Source organism: Cephus cinctus, unplaced genomic scaffold, assembly GCF_000341935.2.
Source record: "Cephus cinctus unplaced genomic scaffold, Ccin1 Ccin1_scaffold0132, whole genome shotgun sequence".
NCBI classification, from domain to species: domain Eukaryota; kingdom Metazoa; phylum Arthropoda; class Insecta; order Hymenoptera; family Cephidae; genus Cephus; species Cephus cinctus.
In genome coordinates, this window is record NW_014332865.1 from 1,562,531 (window position 1) to 1,573,408 (window position 10,878).

At 34.1% G+C, this 10,878-nt stretch overlaps 2 protein-coding genes and 1 long non-coding RNA gene across 3 annotated transcripts; 1 reads left to right on the plus strand and 2 right to left on the minus strand.

Moving 5' to 3' along the window:
* Nucleotides 1–85: 85 nt before the first annotated feature.
* On the minus strand, nt 86–5,756 carry LOC107263090 (E3 ubiquitin-protein ligase Topors). The gene is made up of 8 exons (XM_015729930.2): nt 5,661–5,756; nt 5,190–5,292; nt 3,994–4,455; nt 3,694–3,921; nt 3,224–3,498; nt 2,904–3,065; nt 2,601–2,814; nt 86–2,519 (listed from the first exon to the last, which is right to left on the minus strand). The coding sequence occupies exons 3-8, from the start codon at nt 4,413–4,415 to the stop codon at nt 1,088–1,090; spliced, it is 2,733 nt and encodes a 910-aa protein (XP_015585416.1). The 5' UTR covers nt 4,416–4,455; nt 5,190–5,292; nt 5,661–5,756; the 3' UTR covers nt 86–1,087.
* Nucleotides 5,757–6,399: 643 nt separating this feature from the next.
* On the plus strand, nt 6,400–9,002 carry LOC107263188 (46 kDa FK506-binding nuclear protein). Its single transcript, XM_015730119.2, has 4 exons — nt 6,400–6,594; nt 6,777–6,866; nt 7,215–8,154; nt 8,345–9,002. Exons 1-4 carry the CDS (start codon nt 6,585–6,587, stop codon nt 8,424–8,426), a joined length of 1,122 nt encoding a protein of 373 aa, XP_015585605.1. The 5' UTR covers nt 6,400–6,584; the 3' UTR covers nt 8,427–9,002.
* A 513-nt stretch (nt 9,003–9,515) lies between these two features.
* On the minus strand, nt 9,516–10,285 carry LOC107263189. The gene is made up of 2 exons (XR_001536615.2): nt 9,842–10,285; nt 9,516–9,735 (listed from the first exon to the last, which is right to left on the minus strand). It is a non-coding gene; the product is annotated as an uncharacterized LOC107263189 (long non-coding RNA).
* Between the last annotated feature and the right edge of the window lie 593 nt (nt 10,286–10,878).

The window sequence follows — 10,878 nt, forward strand, 5'->3', positions numbered from 1 at the left end:
TCTCTAAGCTCCATATCCTCAAAATCGAAGTCTTATAGGAGTACATGCATGTATGTGATATCAACAAATATTAATACAAATAGCATTTAATTAGAATAAATTTTATTTGTTATCGATGGAAGTCGTGCGTAAATAAATTTGTTCCTCCAAAACATTCACGCGTATTAAAGCAACGTGATGGTATTAATAGTATTTATAGATAATAATATTCAGTGCTACGTAAACGTGAATAAATAAAGCAACATTGTTACCGTTGGATATACCGTATAATCTAATATAAATGAAGAATAAAACCTAAATATATCTTGCGCATATCAGATCCAGGATAAAAGACTTCAAAAATGGTGTGATATCAGTATATATCAAACAAGCTGTATATCAGTATTTTTGCAAGTGGTACCAGTTTGCCTAGGTCATTTATAAAATTATATAATACAAGTATGTACAGCCAGTTCAATATTCGTCGGAATGGTTGGGCATTAAGGATTTTAAGTACGTGGGGTCATGTAGTGTTATTATTTTTTCTATACGTAATACTGGGGTCTATATTCTTGAACCGTTGTCATTGATCTTATATACAACCGGTCAAATACCTTTCAAATGGAAAACGCATGCGAGAATCCTTAAGGCAAATTCGAGAATACGGGTCCAGAAAGACAAACTTGTCAATGGCCAATGCTAAATTGTATAATCACGCTTGACGCAATCTAAACTATTTTTCAGCATAAGTCATTCACGCGACTTATTAGCTTAACGTAGCTATGACACAATTAGCCGTGAATAAAGTGCTCCACTAAATTCTTGACATACACAACATTTTTCGATTGGTAAATACACTAGTTCTGTAAAGAAATAAAAAAATATGATGTAAAATAATTCACAAACTTCGGATCAAGATAGGACACCAATATTTTCTACAAATCAATATCTTTAATCGCATATCATCATGATCATCTATGACATATATTATCCAGCGTAGCTGACTGCATTCCGATATCAATTAAATGTAAAGATTCAATATAATATAGATTTTTTATACATAAAGGATAATAAATTCCTGGCTAATTTGTATGTTGAACTCAGTACATTAGTTTCTATTGGAATTAGACGACGACGACGACCTGATGCGCCGTCTTTTCCTTTTGGATTTAGATTTGGTTTCGCTCCTTGACCTTCTACGTTTCGATTCCTTGCGCTTCTTATGCGATTTATGTTTCTCCTTAGAATTTGAGCGTTTCTTAGAATCGGAATGTTTCACTAGGGAAGGTACATTGTATGAAGACGCTGTTGATGTTGAAGGTAGACTCATTGAGGTTGAAGACGAATCTAACGAGTTAGTTGATTTGCTAGTTGGGGGTTTGTTCTTTTTATCTCGGTGCTTATCCTTATGTTTTGACTTTCTTTTGTTACTATGCGTCTTATCAGAACGGGTACTGCATTGACTGCTGGATCTTGCATTTATGCTTTGTTCAAAATCCGAACAGCTAGAGCTTCGAGTTCTTGAAAACATTCGTTTCTCCTCATTTGTAACTGATGCATATACATCTCTGGTTACACTATCACTATACTCTGCACTATCATACGATGCACTATTGTTTTCATTTGGTGCTGGGCTCCATCTTGAATTAGATTCTACCGTTTTCGGTAACTCACAGCGTGATTCGCTTGTATTTCTACCTCTCGTTGCAATATTCAGATATCTCTGGTCTTTCTTGTTTAATTCTGTATATGTAGTGAACGTGTCGCTTACTTGACTTTTTCGAACATTTAATTTTTTTTTATTTCTTGATCGTTTTGAGATTCTCTCGTCATAACTAGAATCGCTCGTCCAGGAGGAATATTCTTTTCGTTCTTCACATTGTACGTATGATTTTCCATTTCTTCTTGTGTTTCGCTCGGATTCGCTGCTGGTGCTACTGCTGTTCTGGCTCCTCTCGCTGCTGCTGCTGCTACTGCTATTGCTGCTGCTATGTTGCTTCTTCTTGTACTTCTCTCTTCTATCTATTGAGCTCTTGCAAGTTTTTGCGGTCGACTTTTCATTACTACGGATCCTTTTATCATTTTTCTCAAAACTTGACTCACGTGAACTGAACACATACTTTTTCGGGACATTCCGCTGCGATCGTTTTGCATTTTCGGCACCCTGACGACTTCTATCCTCGGATTCACTTTCACTGGATAAAAATTGACGGGATTTTTTACGACTTTTTGCTTCTCTAGTTTGGTTACTTCTGAAGCTTCGGGAGCTACGTGTCATTATCTTTGAAGAATTATTTGATTTCTTAGATCTTGTTTTTTTCTGGTAATTGTAATCACTATCCGAATTCATATTACTATCCTCAGTGGCGGTAGATGAGGTATCAGCGATTCCAATTCTTGAATATCTATTATTAATGTTCTTAGTTGTGTGTCTTTTCCTATTATATGAAGTACTGGGTTGCACATCTTGATCCAGTAACGAAGGACTTCTTGATTTGATCGACTGCTGACAAGAATTAGCGACATCAGAATTCTCACATCTGTAAAAGAAATTATGAATATAGGTAAGAAATCGACAAGTAATCTTATTTTATCAGTTCTATAAGGTAATAGGTGTTTACATTGTGGTTTCCTGAGAAGCAGATGGATTAATATGATCTTCAGCTCCAGAAGAAACAAGTTCTATGATTTCAGGCGTCCTCTCGTGACGAGGTTTCACGTATCCAACAATCTCACACTCATCAGATGATCCAGAGGAATTGGATGAAATTGTTAACACGTCTGGAATACCGGTAGGTATTTCAAACGAAAATGCTTGGCGCACGTTGCTAGGACCTATAAAAAGTAATATGGTATTCATGAATCAAATGCAAAAACATTTCATTAATATCTTATTGTAATCCTCTATTAAACCCGTATCCTACCAGGCATATCCACAGTATGTGGGCCAGTACTAGGTAATTCGTAATTCAATCGATCCATTTCAATAGTTTCATCAAGAACTCTAACGTCTGAATCATCGGAAGTTGCGTCACTGCTACTGGAAGATGGGGATGATATACGTCGAACGTATGAATTTGATAATCCTGCAATAAACAACTGACACTATATAATCTTGAACGCCAAAAATGTTACAAGCATATTCGTGATAAGTTGAACGAATAAAAATCGAAGCAGTATCTCGTTTCTCTTAATAAATTTAACGAAGTAAACATAAATAAGATAAGTATACTAATAGACGAACCATGGTTAGGAATGTATGTGACGTATTGATCATAGCCGACCACATCGTAATTGGTTCGAGCATAATTAAGGAGCTCGTGCACAAAATGCTCTGTATATAGATTGAAATATGGTCGAATAATATCACGAAATTCAGGACTTCTTATGTCATATCGGCTGAGAGCGTCCATAATGATTTGCATGACATATGCAATATGATGTTCACTGTGATTTAACAATACTTGTAATTCTCGGTTTATCCACGGCATTAATCGAAGCAAATCTGCTGGTTGTCTCCTGTAAAATGCATTGGTTATCTATGCAGCATGATAAAGAAAATATTATCAAGAAATCAAGAACGTATTTTAAAAAAAAGCTATTTCGCTTATAACAACTACTATACTATTGTTTACATCTTTATAAGTCAGACACTAAGTCTCAATTCTATTATCTTAGTGGTCAGAGAACTGCAACAACTGTTATCAAACTTACCGATAATAATCAGCACTGTTTTGTTGGAAGCGACCAAAAATATCTGGAAACGGTGTAGCCCATATTCCTTGCCTATATATGTTGCGGCGGAAAGCAGTCGGATTAGCACGCCTCCTCCTGTGTTCACTGCTTGAAATAGGTGGAACTACACTTGGAATTTGTTCACGTCTTGCTACTTGTTCAGGGTTTAGAAACATCCCATAACGTCGATTGGATGTCATGGTGGTTCTGCATTATAGTAAAAATTTCTAAATATGATTATGGAACTATTGATAATAACTGGAACATTAAGATTTATACCTGTAGACAAATGGGCGAATGCCTGCAGCTAAATTTGCCCTGATTACACCAAAATTGACATCTGGTGGTGGAGGAGTTTGTGGTGGTGGTATTTGAGATGCTAATTCTCGTGGCACATGATATTGGTCATAGTCCTCTTCTGACCGCACATTATGTATAATTGATTTGAAAGTTTGTTTGCAGAGAGGACACTCTGTTTTAATTTTGGACCATCGTAATAGGCAGTTAAAGCAAAACTGATGTAAGCAGCTATCAGTGAACGATGTATTAACAAGTTTTCCAAGGCATATACTGCAGTTAGGAGGTGGAGATGGTGCTCCATCTTCACGTTCACCTGTCTCAGGATTTGAAGCAACAATTTCCAATTTTATTGGTTCTTTTGGAACAGAACTTGCATCTTTCCTTTCCAATTGCCCTTCCATTTTAAGATTATGGACTATATAGTCATTGAAGATGATTTCTCTAGAATTAAAATAAATATCATGAAGAAATTTAATAACTGCTCTATCACAACAAATTATCTTGACTGTACATAATATAGATATTAATTGAAATAAAATTCATGGAACTAAAATATATTATTACTCGTAGATAAGTATTGGATATATATTAGTTGAATATCTTTATTACGGTCTAACATTAATAGTGATCAATAAAAACACAAATAAGTATTAATATGTACATAAATTAAGTTTTTAATCATATTGTATTATGATAGAATGATATTCAATAATATGGCAATGTAACACTGCTATAAAGAATGATGTTATTTTAGGCAATATACATATATGGTATTCAGAATCAACCTAGAAACTTCAAGTAATTCTTCTTTTCCTTAAACCGTGCAAACAAATGTGGCATACGTATTTATAATATAATTTCCAAAGTCTAAGAAAATCAGGAAGTGTACTCCTTAAGACAAGTAGATAAAGACACGCGATCGTCTATTCAATCTTAACATAAGACTTCAACATTAATTTTTAGGAAAACTACGCCTGCTTACTAATGAATTATAGACCTAATAAAGAAGACATATGAATATCGTAATATTTCACAATAAATGAGTATCCATCCTGGACAAACCTGCCCTTGAGTGTAATGAATTGTTATTTTTTTCTAACGCAGTTCCAAACCATTTTGAGAACTTAACACTTATTACAAGATTGTTAGAACACTGCGAGAAACACGCAACTTACCTCAAGATAGAACTCGTATCTTGTGAAATCCGCTACTGGTAACACAAAATATATTCACGATTCTCCATCAACCGACTTCAGTCGTGGGAAAAAAGAAGCAGAACTGCAGAATACGAAGTGTTAGCTAAAAGATGATATTGACCATACGAGAACGTAAAGGCCTGTTTCTATCACGCAATTCTTTCAAAAACCGTTTACAACAAGCGTTTGAATGAATAGAATGTTCCATAATACGTTGGAATACGTTGACGAATTTTTATTTTCTAAAAACGAACAATTTCAATTATTTAATTGTTTATGTCCAGACTCAAAAGGAATCCAGTAACCAATATTTAGTTTGATTTTCTGTAATTAAATCATGTGTAATCAGTGATGTTACTACATTTTGACCTACAGAATAAGTTTTCCAACTCAACCGCTTCTCACATATAAATCACAAAACTATATTAACGATTTAATATGATTTAATACCTTGCATTTGAACAAAATCGTAGTGCATACTGAGTTGTGTATTCTCTACGTGTCTACAATCAGAAACTAATTGTAACCATTGTAACTTTAGAATAAAAGAAATAGATCGGTGTTTCTACTAAACACAGCTAATGGAAGCAATACAGTGATTCGTAAGTTTAATGTAGCGAAATGGACATGGAGAATCATCACCAATGAGAGTGCAGGGCCCGTATTCTCGAATCGTTCTCATGAATCTCGCATGGGATTAGTCAATGCTTTTCAAATAGAAAGTTACATACGAGAATCATTAGGGCAGACTCGAGAATACGGGCTCAATATTTTCTTGATATAAAGGGTGTGTTCTGTAATGTATTGACAGTACTTCCAATATTGTAACCAATGCTGTGTCCTTATTCATCTGTAGGCATCTAAACAGATGTAATTCTTCTTGTTCCTTGTGGCTTTGTGCCCTCGTAGAGGGCCAAGTGCCAGTGAGATGTAATTAATTGTACAGTACTTTTAGTAAATTTAGGAACAGACCAAAACCGAATAGAGGGCCAATTGTGTAACTCAAATATAGAGAAAATGCTAAACGTGACTAGCTGTTAGCCAATCGTTGTGTTTGTCTTCTTTCGATCCTAACACGCGATTGGCTAACAGCTATTCACTTATAGTATTTCCACTACATTTGAGTTAAACAATCGACCACCAGGGTCTCTGTTTGACCGAAAATATCAGACTTCGAAAAATCTTGGCATAAGTGAGCGCCATTCTCCAGTTGTTCGTTACGAGTTGGCGCGAGAACATTGAGAAGTGTCTTTATATGTATGCATAAACCTCTCAGTTAGTAACGTGCTTACTGCTCCATATGTAAGAGTATTGAAAATAATTACGATACTTGTAATTTTGTTAATACATCACGGATAACAGAAACCTGCCAACATGTTTTGGGGTAAGTGAAGAGAATATTAACAGAAGAACTCAGTGTATCGTTTAACCGAAATTTGCCGGCAAAGTGTAACTTAAGAATGGCGTCGCCATGTGGTTTAGAAGAATGCCCTCGTTCAAATGTTACGCATACAAAGAATCTTATTATTATTTGAGATATGTTAAATATTATTATTCATATTATAGGACTTATTATGGAGCCAAATAAGCGGTATACGCAGACCGTTGAAAAATCGTTCCACGTGTCTATGGCAAGTCTCGATGTTACGACTGCAGGTAAGATTCTCCGGTACTATGCGCTCCAGAGTATCACATTTTATTTACATATGCTTTTACTTTATTTTTCAAAACGTAAATTCTTATTTTGGATTCAGACCGATGCATGCTTGTTTCAATATTGAAATTTAAAGAATTCAATATTCTTTAGGTTAGAAACAGTATTAGCACGAGAGCCACCTGTTTCTTGTACAAAAGAATAGAAATAAAAAATAAATTAGCGCTAGCACGTATTAAAAAAACTAAGATAAAATTTTTGTGGACGTGCCTCGCATTTTTCGAGTGTAATTTACGATTAAATAAAAAATTAAGTTAATATTTATATAAAGTTTTATGTATTGTTTACAGATGATGAGATAGTACAAGTCATGTTCTGCTATGATAACCGCAACTATCTGCTCTGCAGTTTAAAGAAAGGATCAGCTTGGCAAGTTCCATTAGATTTAAATTTTCAAGAAGGAACTAAAATAGCATTTACATCTAATGGTCGTGGTCATGTACATTTAACTGGTTATTTGATTCCTGATGAGGATGATTTGGATTTGGATGACGTCGAGGAGGAAGATGATGATGAAGATATACCACAATTAGTCAGCAAGCAATCTAAACGTAAAGCTTTGGATTCACCAAAAGAAACAAAAACATCTAAACGTATTAAACAAGAACAGCAGCAAGAGGATGAAGAGTCCTTGGACGATGAACATGATGACGATGACCTTGACGAGGATGATTCGGAAGATGGCATAGATGAGGATGATGAAGAAGAAGTAGATGACGAGGAAGCTGACGATGATGAAGAAGATGAAGAAGAGGAGGAGATAGTTGAGGAAGAAGAAGAGGAGGTAGTTGAAACAATAGTCAAACCTCAAAAAAAGAATAAACAGACTCTGCAACAACAACAACAACAGCAGCAAAAGGTAAAGCAAGATAAACAGAAAATGGTAAATGGAAAAGAATTGAAACAGGAACAAGTTAAACAAAAAAAGAATAAAGGTGAACAGCAGCAACTTAATACTGCCAAACATGAACAGAAAGCTCGAGTAATTGAAGGTGGTGTACAGATTGAGGATATAAAACTTGGTAGTGGAGCTCCAGCCAAATCAGGAAAATTCATTTCCGTGTATTACGTAGGACGCTTAAAGAATGGAAAGAAATTTGACTCTACTAACCATGGAGATGGGTTTAAGTTCAGACTTGGCAAAGGTGAAGTAATTAAGGGGTGGGATATAGGAATCGCTGGAATGAAAACGGGTGGCAAGAGACGCATCACGATACCTCCAGCTTTAGCGTAAGTATTATCTGTTTTATTGAAAAAAAATATTTACATCGCTTTTATGCAATTATTGATATAGTAGTAATTGAATTCTCTAAAATGCACAGACCTGTCTGCATTATACAATATACCACTTTGCTTCAACTTGCGTTGTAACATGTTTTACGATATAACTAAATTTTACGGTTTTTATTTTTTGTTACAGATATGGCGCGAAAGGTTCGCCTCCTGTAATTCCAGGAAACAGTACACTCATATTTGAAGTCGAACTTAGGAATGTTCACTAAAATTGATTACTATTTAACAGATTTTGAATTGTTGGAAAACATTTTTAGCCTTGTCTCTTTACACACAATCAGAATATAATAATTCATATTTGGACAAGGCATAGAAACTTTAATCTTGTCTTTCCAAACTGTTAACTATACTTGACAATTCTTTTTGTTTCTTACAAACTGGTTACATTGCTCTTTTGCATGATACCCATAATAAATAAGTTAAAGAAGAGATACAAAACATACCATAATTTCTAAATCTGATACAGTATTGATGCTGTTTTAAACTGATTATTAGAAATATTTTTTTAATATAATTTTCTATATCTTTTACTTCCTAACTATTGATTGTGCCACTGGTTTTTCATTTATGAACTAAAGCTACATGTCATTCACCAAATGTCATTATATATGGATTTTGAAGTTTTGCTGTATTTGTTACAAGCACAGAAAAAAATGTGAAATTGTTATATTTGAAGCTTCATATGGTGTTCTATAATCAAATCAAACAAGTTATGTTGAGTAATTATTGTAATATCCATTTAGTTTTATCACAAAACAATACAACGTTTATAAATAAATTACAAATATACAAATATGCTTTTCTATATTTTTTAATTTATTGCTTTACAATTATATATTATTAAATTTAAGATTTAATAACTTCTGCATATTACAAATGAAAATAGGTATTATATAGAATATAAGTCATTACATAATTTGTCCTTTGCATATGTCTAGATCATCTCTGTCTAGATGTGCAATCAATATTTTCATTAACGCAATTTAATGAATATATACAATTGCTGATAAAGATATATTTTTACATATATCCGTCATTCCCACACAGGCACTCAATAAAATATACAATTTTCTACAATTTAAATTTGCAATTACATAATTTAACAGGTAATATTCAATAGGAGCACATATGAAAAGAGAATAACCTTGTGGTCGTTTTCTATTAAACAAACAAACTTTTGCAACTTATTAATGGTTGTGGAATGGATGTTATTACTTTTACAAATATTTTATAGATTTTATGCTATATAATATAATATGTCATTCAATTTTTGTTGCCTTTTTTGTATGTTTCCATGCTAAAGTACACACTCCATCTTTACATTCCTGGACTAGCTCTGGTGGTCCACCTTGTTCATTATCACCTTTTCCGTTTCGCCCGGAATTCCATAACTTCATTATAAATGGTTGTATGAGAAATCTCCATATAAGAAGAAGTACAGGTACTATCATGCATGGCACACATACCATTTTCTTCCCTCCTTATAAAATTACTCTGTAGTAAAATATATGAATTTTCCTATATTGCAATAAAATAATAAATTACCAAATTATACATTTTCTATAGGATCCAATAAATATGAAATATAACTAATAGTTTATACAACTTTTCAAAATATTTTCACCTATAGAAATTTAATAAGTTCCCCTATTTTGTTGCTTTAAAAATATATAGCAGTCTTGTGCACAAATAGATGAACAAATTTATTATGACAGATTGTGAATGAATCACAAAATTTGGAGTATGATACTAATATGACTTTTCTAGGTTATGGCATAAATATGTCAGATAAAATACCACAGATGAGTAAGGAGATGCACAACGCTACGGTTTTAGCTGATACCAAAAGCATGGCGCTAAGTCGTAGCGGCGAGTCAGGAAGTAGGATTTTGTAATCAGCGCCTCGTCAACAATGCGAATCCCGTCGTAGCCGAGCTAAAAATGAACACGAACGTGTGGCTTGGCAACCAGAGGTTCTCCGTTACCCACCGCTGGTTCCCAAAGCAACCCTTAGAACGAGACCGGGAACTATAGAACTTGTCAAGAATTATTGAAAAAGCCTATTGGTGAAACATTTTTAAGATATTTTTAAGAAAGTGCGGTGCCAACTTGACACCTGTGTAGTACCCCAATTATTGAAAAATTTTCATCAATAGGCTTTTTCAATAGTTCTTAAGAAGTACGCTAAATCAAAATCTATGTAGGCTAACTCAAAATCTCGCAGAATATATGGAGTAGATAACAATTGAATTGAAATTGTAGAATATCGAAAATAAATCACGTTCAAATTAAAATATTAATAAAATAGGTGTTCGGAACATTAAAATAATTAATTAAATTAATAAAGTAAACTATTAACACTCAGAAATCGGAAATTCAGGCCAAGCATATTTAGAAATTACTGGAAGTTGCCCAAAATTGTATGCGCGCAAATTCGTCGCGGCAGGACTCTGAGAGTGGGCGAAGGCGGAGAGTGGGGGTGAGCGCTGGAGGCAGCGCCCGGACTTCGAGCATTCATTCTTCCTCCAGCCGGTCTCCTATACTGGTCTCTTGGAATCATTTCTCTTATTCATTTTCAACATTCTTCTCTTTCTATATTTATTTCTTCTTTACATTCAAATTTCTTTATCTGTCATTCTTTACTTTCTGATTTATCTCTTT